Genomic DNA, 21806 nt, shown 5'->3' with positions numbered 1-21806 from the left:
AAAATGTCAAATATATCTTCTCTCTATATTTTTTTATATAAAGAATATAGTAGTGTTATAGGGGGGATTCTAAGCCATGGGGCGCTGAGGGGGGTGCGGGGGACGGGGGTATTTGAGAGGGGCGAGGGGTCTGTTAGGGAAAGGGGGGGGGGAAGGGTCCTACACACGTTCGAAAGTAGATGTTAGGGGGGGGGGGGTATTTTAGAAGTCATAAAACTGTTTTTTTTTTCCTAATTTTTTATGATTATTTTATGACCATTAGAATATTATGAAAAAAGAGATTTTAAGCGCCGACGTTCGGCAGCTTTGTACCCTCGCGGAAAATCTCCCATAAAAAAAAAAACTGGAGCAAAAAAAATATCTTCCATAATTTTTAGGGAAAGAACTGCAACTTTTTTTTTTCTCTTTTTTTTTCCCTAATTTTTTATGATTATTTTATGACCATTAGAATATTATGAAAAAAGAGATTTTAAGCGCCGACGTTCGGCAGCTTTGTACCCTCGCGGAAAATCTCCCATAAAAAAAAAACTGGAGCAAAAAAAATATCTTCCATAATTTTTAGGGAAAGAACTGCAACTTTTTTTTTTTCTCTTTTTTTTTCCCTAATTTTTTATGATTATTTTATGACCATTAGAATATTATGGAAAAAGAGATTTTAAGTGCCGACGTTCGGCAGCTTTGTACCCTCGCGCTATCTCTTTCTTTTCCTAGCACTTACTCTCTCGCTCTACTTCACCTCGCGCTATCTCTTTCTTTCCTAGCACTTACTCTCTCGCGGTCCCAGCATGACGTCATTCCCCGCAACGAACTACATATGAGAACTGGGACTGTTTACGGGTGGGAGGAAGCACGGATGGGAAATGCGTGCGAGTAAATTATATCATGATTTAAATTTAAAAAAACTTTATTCTTCTCTTTTATATATATATTTTTTTTTTTTTTTTTTTTTTATTACATATTGTGACTAAAAACTAAAGCTACCAGTTCGCAATCGACAAGTTGATGTTTATTGAAGGCGTCGCTGGCGCATATTACATTTGACACTTTTTTATTATCCGTTATAGTGGACGCGATATTGGAGAATTGTGTAAACTTAGTATCGACGGTCTCGGTGATTCTAACCAATCGATCAAAGGTTACATCGATGCATTGATCGAGATCAAACATACGGTGTAACGTCGGTTCAATCATCATCATGCGTACGTTTAAAGATTCGAGACTTATAAGTTTAGTATCGTTAATCGTATGAACTCGCACTGTTAACGGTCCAACGCTTATAAAATTATAGGTATCTTTAGAGTCCTTTCGCAGTAAATCGTGAATATTGCGACGTTGCTCGTAGAGTCCCTTCCACGTTTCGAGAGATAATACCAGTTCCTTTCCTTGATGATCTCCTATGACAATTTCCACGTAACTCGGTGTACCCACGTTGATACCAATTTCAAGGAATTTGAATTCCGTGGTTGTCAATGCGTATCGTCTACTTAGTATACGAATCGCACGACGCTTCAACGAAATGCTGTAGAAAAATAAAATAAAAAAAAAATTAGTTTAAAAACAATTTGTGAAAAAATAGAAAGAAGTTAAACAAAAACTTACTTGTCACATTTGTTCTTAAACGATGGAGTTTCATAACGATTCGGTACGTAATTATTCACGCTTCTGCTGGGGCCGCCACTGCTTCTTTCGACGTAGTACATATTTCCAGATTTCAAAAGTGGACCACTTTCACGAACGGTTAACGCAACACTGACCGTATGAAGAATCAAATATACGTGACATCCCGTTTTTCAAAGTAGTGGGAGATTAGTGGTAAATGTGGTGGGAGATTCTAGAATACTTTAGTGCTCTGAAATTTTTAGAAGGGAGAGAGGGACGATACTCGGATAAAAAGAATTCTTAAATGACTCGTGAGGGAGGGAGGGAAGGAATGAGGAGGGGGAATGAGGAGGGGGAATAAGAAATAAAACATATTAGTGTTTAAATATTTTATTTTTCCAAATCTTGCAATTCTTTCTGGCGTTGCGACCACCAGTTAAATATTTTGAATACATTTTGTAATGCGCAATTCTTAACATGTTTTTCACATCGTATAGTATTTTTAACATCTAGATTATTTAGAGATTCGATATCGTCGTAATCAGCATCCAAGGTCTCAATGATTAAATTTTCTCTCGCATCGTCGCCGAGCATATTAGCAAGCCATTCTCGTTTCTGGCATCCTTTAACGTATACGATACACTGCATTTTATCATCTTCTTCTTCAACTACAGCTGTTGTAATCAATCGTTTCGCCATGCTGTACGCAACGATTCCATCCTCCCATTGTAGTCCATGATGATTCACCATCAACCATGAAGCTTGACCCTTTTCGGATTTTGTAAGGAGATGCCATGGTATAGGACTCCGAAAAATGTAGTGTGCGAGAACAGTTCCTCTTCTCAGCACCGCCACCTCCTTTGCGATGAATTTATTCGAAACGACAAATCCTTGCAGATCGACAAACGTTGGTACAGACATGATGAGATCTCTTTTCGTCAGTTAAGAAGAATGACAACCATCTCGTAACACTCGGATTTATATCCAGCTTTTCCTCTCTCTAAATTATTGTCGCAAACACTTAGGTAATTTTGCGCACAACGTTGGTCAACGGGTTATACTGGATTACGCGATCGTGTATGATGAGACAGTACGCAGTCGTATTATTAGCCACATTCTCCTTACACTCAAATTCCAATCGCACATCCACGGTTGCACTCTTGACCGATTCGTTTTGTCGAGAACAATCGATGATCACAAACGGACCGTACTGTAGAAACAGTGAGACAGTGAGACTCGGTTCGAGGTACTCGTATCCGTAATAGTTTTTGCAGAAACGCGCGTACGTGTCGTACAGAATTGACCATCTGTTTTTATCGAAATCCAGATTCATGTCATCGTACGGATAACATTCCGAATTCAGATAGAGTTTCACGTTTGTTAATTTACAGTCGTCGAATTTACTCGCATCTTCGGACATAACATTCTTCCGGCCTGTCTGCAGAGCAAAGATAACGTATCGTGGTTTCTCCAGCTGAGTCGCGGTCTTAATGGCCCACGAATGTTTGGTTGTACGCTGCAACAGCGGAAACTCGTACAGATCCCACGAGCGAAAACCCATGCTGAGGTAGCGTCCGCTTTCCAGAGCGCGCAGCATAGACAGCTTTTTAATTTCACTCAACAACACATGTGGCATTCGCCATTGTATCTTGAATATGTTGATCACAGGCTCCAGCGTCGAAGCTCCAAGCAGACAATTGTTGTCATTGCGCGATCGTATTAAGATCAATTCGTGACGAGCGTTAATTACTATGCGTCTGTAATCCTCGCAAAATCCCAATAACATGTAGAGCGGTACGCAAAAATTAAAGTGTCCATCCACAATAGTTGGCTCACTCCAGCCAGCATTTCTCATAATCACGCTTCTATCGGATGATATTGTTACATAGTTTTTGAGCATACTTGTTATTCCCACGTTTCTATTTCGATCAATCTCCACACCATCGAGTTCATATCGAATCTCGTCAAACATGAATGCAACGCAATTATTTTGCAGTACCACATTGAATCCTCCAGCTGGCTTCTTTATCTTTAATTCTCCCTCGATGTATAAGAAACTCTCGTACGGCAATGTATACAGATCCTGTTGTTGTATGGGTATTCTTATCTCATCACTGTATCCGAACGTTGTGTTGGCGAATGGGTTATAGGAGTGAGTCTCAATCTTGACGATGCGATCGTCAAAGATTGGCTCATCCGCGATGTCGAGAATGTCAGTCATCGTTTAAATGTTTCGCACCACGAATCCCAAAGATTGTAAAAACGCAACGTTTGATGCGTTCAATTTCTTTTTCTTAGTGCCGGATGATTGGATATTAGCAAATGTCGATGTTGTTGTCGCTGACGTCGTAAAGATTGTATTGTCTCTCACGTCTTTCGATCCGTTCAACACGAGCATCACACGCTAATTTTACCGCCGCCGCCGTACATGCAATCTAATGGTGATCTCTTCTCCTCGAAAATCGAGTAATCGTCCTTCCTGGTCGACAACGCGTAACGTTAAATCCGTAATGCACCGCACGATGATCGGTAGGTAAATGATGTGCGCCGGTGTTTCCGATATCTTATATCCTGGTGGTACCCTCGGTGAAAATTCGTGTATCGTATGAACGAGTTTGCCGTTGTTGTACGCACCCGCGGTCACATTACATTCGACGCGGATAATGTTCACGTTGATAATGTTAATCGGCACGTCTGACTCGTACCATTTTCGCGGCTGCAGTATACGGTTCGAGAATCCTAGCAGCGATCCAATATTGTTAGGCTTGCTAAAATTTAATCTGTAGGCGCATTTGATCTCGCTCCTCATCGTATTGTAATTAGCGCGGAGCACTATAGGCCATTCTCCAGGCTCAAAGTTATCGTCGTCGTCAGTGTGTTTTTTATCACCATCACGAACTGTGTGTTGCGAACGTTTTTGTAAAATTGTATGTTTCAAAAATTCCTGTATCGCTTGCAGCTCGTACGATCCCTCGGGAATCGTAATTTCCGCATCGTCTTTGCCAAAGTAAAATTTATTATTCGAGGAATTCACGTTCGATATCGTGTGATAACTTTCAAAATCCGCTAGACCAAGCTCGTATTCACCGTCGCTTAAATCTACGTTGGGAAAGTAGTTTGCCGCGAGAACGCTGCTCTTTCCAGTCAGCGTGAATGTCATAGACATGTTGGCCAAACTGTTTAACGAATACTAAGTTAAATAGCGCAATGTATGTCTTTAAATTCGCGTGCATCGACCGTTCGGAGAAACTGCAAGCACAATTGTCCACAGATGCTTTGATTATAAGTTTGATAGGATGTGTGATTATATTCTATTTTTGTCACATTTAAATATCGCACCAATTCATTCGGCGGTCGAAGATTGCCGAAACTGTCAAAATATATAGCACAATTCCCCCTCTTTGCATACGCTACCCAGTGAGTACCCGAGCCTTTAGCGTTATCCAAATTTATGATCCCGCTCTCGTTTCGATATATACCACCGATCGGTAATGAGTTACGCATAAAAACACCTCTAAAATATGGAATGTGCATACGTTTTGCTAGTTGCAGCAATTGTACGTTGGTAGTTACGCCCTCTGGCATTTTTAGCGTCTCTTTGACGTTTTTTTTTTTCTTCTTTTTCATTGAGACTCCTCGGCCGTATTTGTATGGTGCGAGATACAATCCGTGACTTTCCATGGCATGATTGTGACGTAGCATTTCTTGAAACTGACGTTGTGTAGCTTTTCCATCGTTCACCATCTTTGCTACACCAGCCGCTCCACCAATCAGAGATCCGAGAGCGCCCAACAATGGTAGAATCGGTAATACACCCCCGCGTTTAGCTACCGGAAGTATTCGTTTTTTCACCATCTTTTTCTTCGTTTTCGTCTTTAGACCCATACCGAACTTCGTTTTGGTTTTCATCGCTGTCCAGACAGCTGTGGCTGCGGCTCTCTCACCGAGAGACGAATCTTTCGCAGTGATGCGAGTTTGCGCCTTTTTGGCGAGTATCCTATCCGCCGCGTGTCTTTCGGCAAGATCGTTACTCCGAAAGTACGCTATATCGTGTTCACGACACGCTGCGTCCAATGGGTTGATACCTCGATCACCTCTAGCCAATCGTTCTTCTAGCCGCGTGCCCGGACCGCAAAACTGGTATCCAGGAATATGTAATTCGATAGGAAGCGCGTTTATTGCACGATTTAATAAACCTCTGCCTATTTGCGGTGACATTCACGACAAATTTATCGCACGATTTAATAGACCTTTACTTATTTGCGTTGACATTCACGACAATCTTTTATCATTGGCGCTGGACCGTCAATGTGCGTTTGTTGCCACGGTTGATTGTAATGTTCGAAACAGCGACGATAGGTCTGAACCTCCGAATCCGCCTTTATGTATTCCGGAAGTTTGTCCCACACGTAGTGGACGTGATTGCCACACATTCGCAATAAAACTGCTTTAGATACAAACTGTAGCTGTTCGGCACTCAAATCGAGAATATCGTAAGGACTTGATAGCAGGACAAACATTTTTTCGTTACTGAACACTTTGTAGTTCCGCGCAGCTATAAATAGACAGGCGTGCGATCCGAATCGGAAGTGGGAAAATGAAATTCGTGCGACAACCTTTCGCGATACGCGTGACAAATTACGACGTCAGATTACGCTCGATGGGTGACAATGCGGAGATGCGTAGACACGGTACGATGCTGCCGAATACTATACGCGCAATCGTTTGCGGCCCCTCGAATTGCGGTAAAACTAACGTGTTGATTAGTTTGATAGAAAGCCCGCACGGCGTCCGCTTTGAAAATGTGTACGTGTATTCAAAGTCACTGCAACAGCCAAAATATCAATATTTGGAGAATTTGTTAACGTCGATCGATGAAATCGGCTATTTTACATTCTCCAATAACAGTGACGTCATTCCACCGAGCGAAGCACGTCCAAACTCGATTTTCGTTTTCGATGACGTGGCGTGCGACAAACAAAATACGATAAGAGAATATTTCTCAATGGGACGCCACTCGAACGTCGACTGCTTCTATCTCTGCCAGACATACGCGAGAATACCGAAACATCTTTTACGCGACAATGCGAACCTGCTAATCTTGTTTAAACAGGATGGCACCAACTTGAAACACGTGTACAACGATCACGTGAATACCGACATGTCATACGAGGATTTCAGTGAGTTATGTCGTACTTGTTGGCAGCAAAAGTATGGATTTCTCGTGATAGACAAGGATAGCTTGCTTACAAACGGGCGATACAGAAACGGATTTAACGTGTTTGCGATACCACAAAATGATTAGTCGTTGCCTACATTCTGTCGTGAGGGGTGAAACGCGAGCGTTCAACACTCTCTATCGATATGGCTGGGAGCGATAATATTCGCGAGCGTGAAAAGATGGCGAAGGAGATTGCGAAAACGAGCGAATCGATCCGCAAGAAACATCGCGCTTTGAAGACCGGTAACATCGATGACGATATCGCGGTCAAGACCCATTTTAAACCTATTATCGAGCCGCTGCAAAAGATTGTCGACAACTCGTTCGCGGTGAAAAATAAGTCGGAGAGTAGCGCAAAGATTAAAATCAAGCGATACAAGGAGGATGAGAAGGAAGAGGCTAAAGATGAGGAGGTAGAGAAAGAGAAAAGAGAAAGAGGAAGATGCGACACCGAAAAAAAGGAAACGATCGGACGTTTTACTGTATGAACCGTCGATAGCCTCTACGCCGTTAACCGCACCAACAAGCGTAAACGAAGATGTTTTCGAAACCTCGGGCAACATGCTCGAATCATCGTTTCTTCGAAAGTTACAAACGCCGGAAGTTCAAGAAACGTTGCGGGAGTACTTTGGGCCACTTGGGCAAAAGTACTTAGGCGCTTTGTTTAGTGGCGACAAAAATCACGAGATTGATCATGTGTATGGAGTCTATTTTGACAGAATGAATAAACTGCGACTCGGCAACAAACAATTCAACATCAACAAAGATGACTCTATTATCATAGACGACGTGCGGTACATTGGAACGCCAGGATTGTACGAGCTGATCTTCAAGAGAATTCCCGATGACGAACTTTACACGAGGGGGGACGATTTGGAAAAATACAAGAGCATATTATTGGTGACGAACGCGCATAGACGCGATTATGATGCGCAGGGCCATTTGAAGGGTAACAGGGGGTACAAGTACAAACATATAATTGCACCGTTGATGTCGCTCGAATCGAAAAATACAAAATCTGGAGGGGAGATATCTATGCCTCGCGCTATGACGCTAACCAACAATATGATTGATTACGTGTACTGGGACAATCCCAACGAACTAGTGGATCGGCTACGATTGCTCAACGCTTCGCGCCAAGCTGGTCACAACGCTCACGACAACGAGATCCAGTCGATCATCGAGGAACTTCGTGAAGCAGGAATTATTATAAATTAAATGGTGTCTCGACAAAACTAATCAGTCGATCAGCGTTGCGTGACACTTTACGAAGCATCAGAAAAAATGCCTATCAACAAATTTGGATTATTCGATCCAAGAAATGATGCAACCGGCACAAACGGTTCTTGGGATAGATTGGTAAAAAGTTATGTGCACGAAAACGCTTTGTGTCGCGTCGTTACAGACTTCGATGCAAGGTCACGTAAGATTTGCCGTGTAGCGCAACCAGAGGCTGACACCGATGCCGTCAACAAACTGTACGTGGAGTCCTGCGTTAAAAGATTAATGAATCAACAGAAAGAATCAGACGAGAAGCTGATTTCGCTTGAGAAGGACGTGCGAGCAATACAGATTGTGCTAAACGAATTTCAACGCCCGGCTAACGCTAACTCAGAAACAGCTATCAACCTAAATGAGCATCAGTAAACGGGTTAGGAGCGGCTATCAAACAGTTATTGAACAGCTACGAAGAATTATCGAACTGCTATCTAAACTACAATGAGTGGCAGTGGCAGTGGCAGTGAACGACCCAGCAGCAGCTGCAACAGCTTCGAACGAGACTATCAGCATCTCAAGCAGGGCTACGAACGAGTCAAAAACGACTGTGAAAAAGGCTGCGAACGGGTCAAGAACGATTTTCGAATGGGTGAAGGACGGCGGTGAACAGGTCAAGAACAGGTCAGAACAGGTCAAGAACAGGCCAAGAACAGGTCAGAACAGGTCAAGAACAGGTCAAGAACAGATCAGAACAGGTCAAGAACAGGCCAAGAACAGGTCAGAACAGGTCAAGAACAGGTCAGAACAGGTCAGAACAGGTCAGAACAGGTCAAGAGCAGGTCAAGAACAGGTCAGAACAGGTCAAGAACAGGCCAAGAACAGGTCAGAACAGGTCAAGAACAGGTCAGAACAGGTCAGAACAGGTCAAGAACAGGTCATGAACAGGTCAGAACAGGTCAAGAACAGGTCAAGAACAGGTCAGAACAGGTCAAGAACAGGTCAGAACAGGTCAAGAACGGCTATTAAAAGCGATAAACGAAAATGAGTGAAAAAAATGCGAACAACAAACGGACATCGAGAAAAACTGACAAAGCAAAGAATCAACATAGTTTGGAGAGACGACAGTTGGTGAACGAACTGCATGCGCCAGCGAGAAAAAATTTTCCCCGAAGACACGTCATAGTGCGGGGATACGATGATCTGTGGCAAGCCGACATCGTCGAGATGCGTCCGTATTCTCGTTTCAACAAAGGTTACCACTACATACTCACCGTCATCGATGTGTTGAGCAAGTATGCATGGGCTGCACCACTCAAGAGTAAAGGTGGAAGGGAGACGGCTGATGCAATCGCCAAAATAATTCGAGATAGCAAGAGATGCCCGAAAAACATACAAACTGATAACGGGAAGGAATTTTACAATACCGATGTGCAACGGCTTATACGGAAACATAACATTAATCACTATTCCACATATTCGGTATTGAAGGCGTCTGTCGTCGAGCGATTCAATCGCACGCTGAAGAACGACATGTGGAAGATGTTTACGCTGAACGGAACTTACAAGTGGATCGACGCGCTATCCCGACTCGTTGCAGAATATAACGCGCGAAAACATCGCACTATCAATATGAGACCTATCGATGTTACTCCCACGATCGCTGATAGACTTTTAAATACAGTATACAACAGTATAAAAATTGCTGCTCCTGCAAAGTTTAAAGTAGGTGACCTGGTACGCGTTAGCAAATACAAAAAACTTTTCGAAAAGGGTTACACACCAAATTGGACAACCGAGGTGTTTAAGATTGTTAAAGTGCAACATACTAATCCCGTAACATATCTACTCGAGGATTATCGCAGAAAAGCTATCGCTGGAGCATTTTACGAGCACGAGTTGCATCGCGCGAATTATCCAGATGTGTATCTCGTGGAGAAAGTACTGCGCAGGAGGGGTGACGAGGTTTACGTGAAATGGCTGGGATTTGATAGCTCGCACAATTCTTGGGTACATAAGGATCATGTAATTTAATTTTATAAGAAATACAATGTATTCAATATAAAAATATATGAAATATTTGAAATATACAAAATCTTTATTAATACATCCTTTCCAATAGTCATTACAATATATAAAATATGAAATATACATACAAGAAAAAAAAAATCACGCACACATTTATATTTTATAAAGATATCTTATAATGTCCCCACGGTAACGTATCAATAGTTGTAGGTACGATATACCGCTTGTCGTCGTACGGACTTAGAGCAATTTTTGTTTCGCGAATGGTGTATACCTTGTGTAATTTTGATCTTATACACGATTGACTACGCGTTATTTCAATCTCTTCGTTCAAACACCGCGTGTAATCGTCAAACGTTATCGTTCTCGCAACAACGTTACTCTTGACGCCTTTTACCTTTTTCGTATCCTTCTTACCATTTACGCGCAACGCATACATTTTTGCTCTAAGCCCGACAAATTCAGTCATTATGGTACCGTTGTTTTCATCCTTCATTAGACCCGGTACCTTTTTATTCACGAGCGGTATACCGTACGCATTGTCTGTCGCATAGTCGCTCGTATCAAATCTGCTGATGTCGCGTTTCATATTCTCGTACACATCGTCGCACTCAATGTGATATATAAGACTATCCGTATCAGTGTACATGACTTTGCATCTCTCCCGATACATTGGTACCATATAATCGTGGTGAAATTCGTACAAACATGTCTTGGATATATCGAGAATACACATACCTACGTAAATTGGTTTGTAGAATTTCACCTCGAGTTTACGTAATTCTACAGCGATTAGATTTTCCGAAAAAATGCTTCTGCTATGAAAATTTGGTTTTGCAATCAATGCCTCTGCGCCGTACCTTCCGTCCCATTTTGTTAAAAGTTTAACATCTACGCGATTGCGCACATTTTCCATCGTTTTGCCAAACACTGCATTATTCATTAGTTTGTACAAATTTTTTTCAAAATCATTTTTTGCCAGTGTTCTAAATTTTGTGTTGAGTTCTATATAAGTACGGAGCCACGGAGATTGAGTGAATTGTAATATACGATGAATTTTTGTAACACGAAGACCGTGACGTGAACATTGCTGCAGGTTGCGGTAGTGTATCACGTAACGCTTCTTATCGTATACGGTTGCGAGAAGCTTGCCCTCGCGCTTGCCGGGTGGTTTGTCGTGTGTCGGACAAAACGGTAGGTCAGTGTGCGAATCGTGAAGATGCTGCGGATACTCGAGATCGACTTCGAGGATGTAGCCTGTAGACGAATCGAGCGCGATCGATGATACATCAAAATTGGAAACATTATCGACCCACTGAAAATCGGCGTAGGGCAATGGTTGACACATTGCCCATCCGTATAAATTATTAACATCGAAATACATCAAGTACGTTGATGGTTTTGATAAGTCATACGACTGCATGTACTTGTTATTAGCACGCGCGTACCTATTGGAACATTGACTCAGACCACCGCGTATACCTCGTTCGATAAACATAACCATGTCAATGTTTGTGAGTAATTCAAATATAATTTTCGTATACTTTAACATGGCGTCCCACGTGTAACCGGGAAGAGTATAGTAATACGCGGGGTCGAGCCCATAACTCTTGATACAACTCTCTCGGAAATTTTCAAAAATGTCTGCTAATAACAAAACATCGATTTTTAAATACAGATCGCTATATTCGCCTAGCGTTCGAATGGAGAATCGCTTCCACACAATCTCAGCGTGCGCGTAATCGCTCTCAGATACTGTGTTACCTGTCAAGGAACTGTAAAATGATTTTCGTGATGGTAAACACACATCTTGCAATTTATCTACGCAGTCAATGTACTCGTACGGGAAGACACCTTTTCTTGTTAATAAATTGAAATCTTCGGCGGATAAATTTTTATATTCCGATTGTAAAATTTTGAGTTTATCCTTGCTCAGAAAAGACGCCAATTTGTCGAGACTTGTTGTGAGAAATTTATATGAATCTATGAAACGTAATTTAATGTGATTTCCCGGTTTGTTTTTCGTACCTTTAACATGTTTTGTAAATGAAATATATTTTTCTTTTGTTATCGGAAGTAAATCGATTCCCCCTTCGAACGCTGTGGCTATTTCCTCGATTATAAAGTGAGAATCATAACCAGATAAATTGTGAAATACTATTGGAATGCAAAAAGATTCTTTGTAATTTAGATTGCAATTTGAATGCGCGGGACCTCTGTACCGCCCGGTCAAATGACAATGATCGCGTACGCGCGTATCATCTTCTACGAATGGTTTCTCACATATATGACACTGAGTCGCACTTCGAAATTCTTTCCATTCATTTTGCGTTAAATTTACCATGGGGACATTGGTTGTTAAAATATTTTCTACACGTTGCGCCAAATTTTTAAGTTCGTCGGTGAACCATGCAACGCAATTGGCTTCGCGACGAGAATGATACGCGGATAACGAATTATCGTACGAGCAATGTACATAATAAGCCATACTAAATACTTGATGATGTTGATAAAAATTTTCTTCTTCTTTTTTCACCAAAACGCACTCCAGGTCGGCGTACACGACGAAAGGTAGTCGCTCCTTCCTGTTGTAGTTGGTGAATGCGAGCCACTTATCCTTATCGCTCGGTAATCGGATAGCGCAGTCGTTCATCTTTCCACAGTCTACTGTATGTGATTGTAATTTCTCGACCGAGTGAAAATAGTGCATGCATCTGTAAAATAAAAGTTAAAATTTTTATATCCTTGTTTTAAATATTTTTAGACAGTTTTATTAAATATACATACCGATCGCAGATATATTTTTTAGTCTTGTGTTTGCTGAGTTGCATACTAACAAGTCTAGATAGATTCTTGATCCATGCAAAATGTCCGATATTTTGCGCATCTTGCACGTAGAGCAAGTTGACGTGCTTGTCTCTCTTTTGCTCCGTAAGGTGAATAGGGACAATGTTTTCGTTTTCAAAACTGTACACGTTGATTGAAATGTAATTATAAATTTCAAATTTTTTAATTTGATTAAGAGTGACTGGGAACTCAATATCTTGGAAATTTAGTACTGTTGTATAATGCGGGTACGATGATTGTCGGTGTGTGTATCTTTCAGCTGGATACAGAGCAGCCACTACCGCCCACGCAAAACATGCATTGTCTTTAGATTGCACGTTAACCACTGCTCGTTTCACTATTATCTTTCGCGATAATTGCACGTAACATCCGGCGCGCATAGGATTATATTTATTTATATTTACAATCAAATTTAGTATACGCGATAATGCCCATCCGCTATCGCGTTCCTGAAATTCTTCGAGCGATGCAAGGATTGGCTCGACGACTCGCCGCTCATACCACTCGCGTAAATCGGATGTATGTAAGAGTTCACAGTTTCTCGTATTGATTGATTTATTGGCATGCTTATCGCCCGCCACAAACTCGCCGTTAAACACTGTATTCACTTTCACACTGTTATGTTTTTGCATAACGTCTCGCACGTGCTCGAGCACAATGTCACTCGCATCTTCCAAAAATTGACGAGGTTCGATGTGATTATAATTTATAACCGCACCAGTCAAGATGCGGCTCTCAAACGCCGTATCAATCTCTCGCCATATGAGTCTCTCCGAGTTATTTTCACTACTATAATCACCACCACTAGGTATAAACTGTCTCTGCAATCGAGTTTTTGCACCCTCGAGTCGCGCAATTCTTGTCACCAAAGATTGTCTATTTCCGATTGAGAGTCGCGGACGCTTGACACGGCTGCGTTCTTCAAGCTCTTCGATAAACTCCTCGCAATGCTGCACCCATCCAAAATATTCACCCAATGTGGTGACTTGGTGGGAACGCTCCAACAAGTCGCGTTCTTTCTGCTGCACGTTTTCCATTTTGTTATTTTCACTACTATAATCACCACCACTAGGTATAAACTGTCTCTGCAATCGAGTTTTTGCACCCTCGAGTCGCGCAATTCTTGTCACCAAAGATTGTCTATTTTCGATTGAGAGTCGCGGACACTTGACACGGCTGCGTTCTTCAAGCTCTTCGATAAACTCCTCGCAATGCTGCAGCCATCCAAAATATTCACCCAATGTGGTGACTTGGTGGGAACGCTCCAACAAGTCGCGTTCTTTCTGCTGCATGTTTTCCATTTTTTTTTTTTTTTTTTTTTCTCTCTCTCATTTTTGTGTGCAAACATAACACATATTACGCGACATTATTATATGTAATAAAATTTGACAGCTACTGCACCATCGCATATCCACCTCATCGAGCGATGTAACTTTATGTCTCCGTATTTCGTATATTAATCCGATGTCATCTCGAAAGGTGTTCATACACGAAGCACAGAGAGCTAGAGCACCACCCGTTGAATAATAAAAGTGTATGGCGCAAATCTTACGTTGATTTTGCGCACGGAGTTGTTCATTTTCTACTACGTTGTCGTCAAAATCGGTATTACTGCAATCACTAATATAATTACTATCGTCCGACAACGCATGCTCTTCGTCTGACGACTCGTCTATTATCGCTTCGAAATTAATATTTTCCATTTATTCACTATTCACTGTCACTAACAATTCTAATGCCTGACAGTAACCACTCAAATTTTTTTTTCACAGCTTCCTCTATGCCCGTTCAAATCGTACTATGGTTTGACGGGGCTCTCATTCTTCTTATATTTCGCCTAATGCTGTCTTAACACATCCTACCGAACGTCAACGCTTTGCATCTATAAAAACGTTCCGACATGTTCGTCGCAGCGTCGGCCAAAATTTCTATTGTTTTCCCACGACTTTTATGGCTTCTAAAATGTCCCCCGGCGATTAAAATCCGCTCCAGTTTTATGGGAGATTTTCCGCGAGGATACAAAGCTGCCGAACGTCGGCACTTAAAATCTCTTTTTCCATAATATTCTAATGGTCATAAAATAATCATAAAAAATTAGGAAAAAAAAAAGAGAAAAAAAAAAAGTTGCAGTTCTTTCCCTAAAAATTATGGAAGATATTTTTTTTGCTCCAGTTTTTTTTTTTTATGGGAGATTTTCCGCGAGGGTACAAAGCTGCCGAACGTCGGCGCTTAAAATCTCTTTTTCCATAATATTCTAATGGTCATAAAATAATCATAAAAAATTAGGAAAAAAAAAAGAGAAAAAAAAAAGTTGCAGTTCTTTCCCTAAAAATTATGGAAGATATTTTTTTTGCTCCAGTTTTTTTTTTATGGGAGATTTTCCGCGAGGGTACAAAGCTGCCGAACGTCGGCGCTTAAAATCTCTTTTTTCATAATATTCTAATGGTCATAAAATAATCATAAAAAATTAGGGAAAAAAAAAGAGAAAAAAAAAAGTTGCAGTTCTTTCCCTAAAAATTATGGAAGATATTTTTTTTGCTCCAGTTTTTTTTTTATGGGAGATTTTCCGCGAGGGTACAAAGCTGCCGAACGTCGGCGCTTAAAATCTCTTTTTTCATAATATTCTAATGGTCATAAAATAATCATAAAAAATTAGGGAAAAAAAAAGAGAAAAAAAAAAGTTGCAGTTCTTTCCCTAAAAATTATGGAAGATATTTTTTTTGCTCCAGTTTTTTTTTTTATGGGAGATTTTCCGCGAGGGTACAAAGCTGCCGAACGTCGGCGCTTAAAATCTCTTTTTTCATAATATTCTAATGGTCATAAAATAATCATAAAAAATTAGGGAAAAAAAAAGAGAAAAAAAAAAGTTGCAGTTCTTTCCCTAAAAATTATGGAAGATATTTTTTTTGCTCCAGTTTTTTTTTTTATGGGAGATTTTCCGCGAGGGTACAAAGCTGCCGAACGTCGGCGCTTAAAATCTCTTTTTTCATAATATTCTAATGGTCATAAAATAATCATAAAAAATTAGGAAAAAAAAAACAGTTTTATGACTTCTAAAATACCCCCCCCCCCTAACATCTACTTTCGAACGTGTGTAGGACCCTTCCCCCCCCCCTTTCCCTAACAGACCCCTCGCCCCTCTCAAATACCCCCGTCCCCCGCACCCCCCTCAGCGCCCCATGGCTTAGAATCCCCCCTATAACACTACTGAATATAAAATATACTTGTATATTTACATACACATATTCAAATATATTTACACAAGCATACTTTCGTATATTTTTATATAAAAGATCCCGCGTTTATATTTTACTTTAATTCTATATCACAGTCATTTCGAATATTAATACATGTCATGGTCAGTGGCAATACAGTAATAGATTTGAATGTAAAGATAATAATAATTACGAATGCGATTGCACACGTTGAAATAGGCCAAATTCGTCCACAGTTACCTGTTTGATAAATGCTTAAGAGGACCGAGTCTTAATATAGAGGTAGCACCAAGAGCACCTAGATTCCAGGTACTTGAGTTTCTTGCACTGTCTATCGTAATGATCGGCAGACCGAAGTAACCGCCGATTTGAGCACTCAGTTGCGACAATGGTATGCAGCTCTGAATGTTCAGATTTGACCAACGGTTTAAAACATGTGGCGATTTTAAATCCACGACCGGTAGAGCCAATTCCGCGCCTCTATTTTGTGCCACAGTGTCAACTTTTTTGTGACAAGTTTGTTTGTGCGTTGTCAACGCTTGAATTGTAGGATACTGAGCAGGACAGAGGTTGCACCTTAAAAAAGAGAAAAAAAATTGTGTATATTGTATATATTAATTAGGTCTGTTATCACTATTCAAAGAGGAAAGTATAAAAAGGTATAATTTAATTCACCTATGATGCAATTTACTAATCGTTCGATAAGTTGCCATGTGTTGTGTCAACATGTCTTGATTTTGAAAGTTAGCACATACCTGACATGTTAATAATGATCTGGAAAATACAAATATAATATGGTCATAAAGTATATACATGTAATTATTAATTAATAACTCTTTGTCATTAGATAACGACAAAAAACAATGGACAGATCTTACCTAGGTGGACAATCATGTCTAACGACTGGCATTTGTGGTGGACTGTCCTGCGTAAGGTCCACAGTCGGTGGTCGCGGCGGTCGTTCAACTTGTTCATTAATCGACGATTTGTTCTGCTTGTTTTGCGGAACAGCAAACTGTCCTTGCTCCTGTTGCTTTCTTTGTGAATTAGTTGGTATGATAGCAGAATCTAGATTGAGAGCTGTAACATTATTACAATGCACCCCTTTTGTGAATATAACGTGTATAGTTTTGTTAAAAAATCTATATTTATTTAAACAATAAAACATATCTACATGCGGTAAAATTAATAGACAAATTTAGCAAAACAAATATTTAAAAATTGAAAAGTTGCAAATGTAATACAAACTTAGATTTTGTAAAAGCATAACTCAAAATATTATTGAATAAAATCATAAAAACTAAATTTCAAAGAAAGAGACACTTTACATAAAAGTGACATAAAAAAGGTGAGGGGAAAGGGAGAGATATAAAGCAGTACCAGAACTTAAAGAAAATGACAATTACAGTTATAAATAATTAGCAAGGTTCTCTGTGTAAATAAAATAAAATTAAAAAACAATAAAGGCAGTAGAGAGCAAAATATATAACGTATAAACGGAGTTAGGTGGTAATTGAGAATAATTACAACTGTAGATATAATAGAATATTTTATGTAGTGACAAAATTAGTATATTAACAATAAACGAAATCTACGCATGTGTAGTGAATTAGTATGATTTCAAAAACATAAAATCGAACGTTTCGAGCTCATTTTGAATCTTCTTCAGCGTATATTAATAAATATAACTAATAAGTAAAATATTGATCGTAATATAAATTCGCTAAGACTATAATTGAAACATAAATAAACAGAGCAATAGCAGGGTTTGACAGTCTTCAAAGAATATTTGCAAGATGTTAAGCCAAGATGATATTTATAGATATAGTTTATATTTTGAGAATAGTGACTCGATTTCAGTCCCAGTTGAATCCTGGAAACATTATAGGTGTTCGTATAGATTAATTTAAAATAATCAGAATCACTAATCCTTACGGTGGTAATTGTCAAATGGTTACTTACGATGTCACAGTATTCTATACAGGCGTTCAAAAAATCTTGACTAGAGCAAGTGTGTAATTTAGAGGTCGATCGGCTACTGTCAAACCAAATAATGAGATACGTGTTTATATACCGTGTCTCTACTTACTATATTTTTGGGAGCGTGTTAATGACGTCATGATACACGTTCGGTAAATTTTCAGTGTCCGCAAATTCAAACCGTTCTTTTGTCTTTTTATAAAAAGCATTTCTGAGATAAGCCTTTGGTTATAAAACGAAATTTCATCAAGTATTTTGACATCTGTCCAATCACAGTCATGATTATATTCTAGTCTATGATTCGTGATTACAGAGTTATTACTGATATTTCTATTGATATGTCGTTTATGTTCAGGAACTGTAATTTTTAACATTCGAGATGAATTTAACCAACATATGAGGCGTCGCAATTATTGCAGTTAATTTTGTATACTACGTTACTTTTTGAATCGTTCGGAATAATATCTTTATGGGCTTTGATGAATTTATTCATTTTATTGAGACTAACGTGCGAAAGTTTCACATTCGTGTTTTTTGTTATATTATTGAATTTCTCCGTTACAAACGGTAAATAAGGGATCGTGAAATAGACCGGATTATTCGCTCCTGATTTGTTAATAGTGGATCTAAATTTTTGTTTTGGTATCTAGGATATGAAAGAAAGAAAGCTCTGTCCACAAGTCCGATAATGGTGCTTCGTTTTTGGTGAAGAGGATGTTGTGAGAAATAAGTTAAGGTATCTACCAGAAAAGGTAAGTTTATGGAACCAGTCAAAAATTATAGAATTATTTTCAGTCATAAGTGTTACGTCAAGGAAAGTAATTTTGTGATCCTCCTCTACTTCGAGAGTAAACTGTAATCTATCATGTTGAGAATTAAAAGTAAAAAGAGTCAAGTCAATAGAAACGGATGGAACCACCATTATGATATCGTCCACGTATCTGTAGTAAAATGGAGGGGTAAAATATAATGTGTTTAGAGCTTTCTTCTCTAAATCTTGCAAAACGATGTCAGCAATAATTGGGGACAGAGACGAACCCATGGGAGTGTCGAAGGTTTGTCGATATATGACTTTATTAAACGTGAAAAATGTAAAGTTTAAAATCAACTTTATTCCGTTTAAAAATTCAGATTCAGAAAATTCACAATTATTGTTTAAAAACTCCCATCTATTAGAAATACTGTCAAGAGCTAAATTTAGAGAAATATTAGTAAATAATGAGGTCACATCCAACGATATCAATTTAATGTCGTCATCTATATGAGTATTTGATAAGTTTTTGACAATGTCGTAGCTGTTTTTTATGTGACTAGGAGGAATAAGAAAATTTTTAACCATGAGTTTATGTAAGAATAGAGCTAAAAAATAAAGGGGGCTGTTTATGGATGATACTATCATTCTGTATGATATGTTAGGTTTGTGGACTTTTGGTAAATCATAAGCTCGTGGTAATATGCCGTCCGTAAATAAAAGGGATTTGTATATAGCTGTGGAAACAGTTATAAAAAAAAGATTTTTTGTTAATAACAAATTCTATGATTAGTAAATTTAAAATTACCAGATTGTCGAACACTTAGATTGATCGAATCTGTGAGATTTATCGTAGAATCATTTCTACTGGTTTGCTGGGTAGTAGCTCCCTGAACATTTTGAATAACGGGTAATTCATCGTTTCTTTTCTGTTGCGCTATGACCTGATAATTCGCGTCTTCGTTTCTATCACGCAATAGACCATTCATACGCCTTTGCTTCACAGTGTTATTTTGCGATTGAACTTGCATAGATTGCTGCATGGGCCTCTTCATGCGTTGACGAGGAACTGAACTAGTTTGTGGTAACCTTGGCGTTCTAACAATCAAAAACAATATATACACTAAACAATTCGAATATACAGGGTGTCCTGGTAAAGGTAGGCAATCTCTGCCTTCTAAAGGTGGGCATATAGAGCAGGTAAAAATCACTCCATAAGTTCCTATAAAATTTTTTTCTATAAACTATTTCTACCAAGATACTTGTTTCTAAAGTTTACATTTGAGAATCATTTTTCTTAAATAACTTTTATATTACTTTGTAGATCTTAACACATCTTGCGCGGGAAGCGACTAAAGTCGTTTTGTACGGGAAAACACCCGCGCAAGTTGTGTTAATAATATATAAGAACTTTTTTTATTATTAAGTGAAGATCTTTAAATGTAATAATGTATATGTTAAATACATGTAATATGTGTTTCTGTATTTACCTGCTATTTTGGACAACAGCTGTCGTTGGTGGATGCCGTCCACGTGGAATTTGTTGGGATAATTGTGGTTGCATCTGCGGAGGAAGGGCAACTATCGAAGGATATGAACCTGGTCCATACTGATATAAATGCGCCACGTGTGGAGGATAATGTATACTTTGCGGACCGGGTACTCTGTACAAGGGCGGTCGACCCGGTGGCTGTACAAAATAATTCGGTCCAGGTATCATTGTGTTTGCGCCCGGAGGTAGACTAGGAGGCATTTGTACCTGTGGAAGAGGCATACGCTGTACTTGTGCCAGTTGCTGCACAGGTAGTGAGAGTTGCTCAGAGTTTATCGGCGGTATTTGCATTTGAGGATCAGCCGTTGTAGCCGCAGCCGCATTAAAGATCGGCGAATTAGTTTGATGCGGCGATGTTAACGGCGAGTTTCTACTGAGCTGTTGCTGTTGCGAGCTGTTCGTTGATGATGTATCTACAGGTACGGTATGAGGCAAGTGCGACGTTTGACTCAAGTATGATGAATTCTGATTGACGTGCAGCGAGTTTGACAATTGATTATGAGGAGTTCTGTAACTAAGAAGTCAATATCTCTTGATCGAAGCGTTTGCGAGCATATTTCCAGAAATTTTTTTTTGTTTTAAGGTCCTAAATTCATATTTCAAATTTGGCCATTTAACCCGGGAACACCCTGTATATTGAATTTATACATTGATAAGTTGGAAATTTATCAAAAAGAAAATTTTACAATCAACTGAAGCACTAAAATTCTTCCTGAATTCTATACTGACGTTCTCATCTTAAATGTTTGCCATCTGCATTATTCAATTATATAATCTATCTAATATTATAATCAACTTACTTTGACTGTTCTCCGAGTTTTTTCAAATTTTCAATAGTTTCTCTACAAGTTGCTTTCAAAGCATCCGACTCGGAATTTTCAAGTTCTGACAACCATTTCTCAGAATTGTCATAGCTACTTTGTATATCAGCAACATTTTGATCTTCTTTCTCAATGGATGGATTTGTCATATCACTTCCTACAGAATCACCCTCATTAACATTTATGGATGGTCTTTCATTGGGTGCATTCAGAAGCACAACCGCTCACTGACCGCTTACTAAGCGCTCAGAGAATTCGCTAGACTGTATCTGTGTATTGGATGCAAATGCTCCCTAAGCTGCTCACAGTGAGCGGTCGCCATTTTCGTGATCGTAATTTTCTATCGCTCACTTCGTGCTCACTCCGCTAACTCCGTTCACTTCTGCATTTATCCCTATGATCTCGATGCATATATGCAGTAGATAAAAAGCACTCACTGAGCGGCTACCTGTAAGCGCTCAGTGAGCGGTTGTGCTTCTGAATGCACCCATTCTCTTCCAACGGATTATGATATATGATCTTCCGCACCAAATTTAATGTTGTCGTAATCATCCTGTAAACAAAATTGTTATAGAAA

At 39.4% G+C, this 21806-nt stretch overlaps 3 protein-coding genes across 15 annotated transcripts in view; all 3 read right to left on the bottom strand.

Annotated features, from left to right (window-relative positions):
- Positions 1-592: 592 nt before the first annotated feature.
- LOC140673813 (uncharacterized) lies at positions 593-2339 on the bottom strand. Its single transcript, XM_072907002.1, has 2 exons — positions 1600-2339; positions 593-1519 (listed from the first exon to the last, which is right to left on the bottom strand). The coding sequence occupies exons 1-2, from the start codon at positions 1698-1700 to the stop codon at positions 952-954; spliced, it is 669 nt and encodes a 222-aa protein (XP_072763103.1). The 5' UTR covers positions 1701-2339; the 3' UTR covers positions 593-951.
- A 7663-nt stretch (positions 2340-10002) lies between these two features.
- LOC140674190 (uncharacterized) lies at positions 10003-14177 on the bottom strand. Its single transcript, XM_072907563.1, has 3 exons — positions 12851-14177; positions 11828-12777; positions 10003-10040 (listed from the first exon to the last, which is right to left on the bottom strand). The coding sequence occupies exons 1-3, from the start codon at positions 13945-13947 to the stop codon at positions 10003-10005; spliced, it is 2085 nt and encodes a 694-aa protein (XP_072763664.1). The 5' UTR covers positions 13948-14177.
- Positions 14178-16210: 2033 nt separating this feature from the next.
- Positions 16211-21806, bottom strand: part of LOC140673757 (uncharacterized) — a 67736-nt gene continuing 62140 nt past the window's right edge. For 8 of the 13 annotated variants that reach the window (XM_072906904.1, XM_072906897.1, XM_072906896.1 and 5 more), the window contains 5 exons: positions 20347-20821; positions 19665-19954; positions 17004-17205; positions 16801-16899; positions 16211-16701 (listed from right to left, as the gene is read on the bottom strand). In XM_072906904.1, coding sequence (XP_072763005.1) covers positions 16362-16701; positions 16801-16899; positions 17004-17205; positions 19665-19954; positions 20347-20821 — 1406 coding nt within the window. In that variant the 3' untranslated portion in view covers positions 16211-16361. Of the gene's footprint in view, positions 16702-16800; positions 16900-17003; positions 17206-19664; positions 19955-20346; positions 20923-21208; positions 21783-21806 lie in introns of all 13 variants that reach the window. The other 5 variants (XM_072906891.1, XM_072906892.1, XM_072906895.1 and 2 more) reach the window with 4 other exon arrangements.

Source organism: Anoplolepis gracilipes, chromosome 15 (genome assembly GCF_047496725.1).
Source record: "Anoplolepis gracilipes chromosome 15, ASM4749672v1, whole genome shotgun sequence".
NCBI lineage: Eukaryota > Metazoa > Arthropoda > Insecta > Hymenoptera > Formicidae > Anoplolepis > Anoplolepis gracilipes.
Note: the sequence above shows the minus strand (reverse complement) of the source record. Positions and strands in the feature narration are given on the sequence as shown.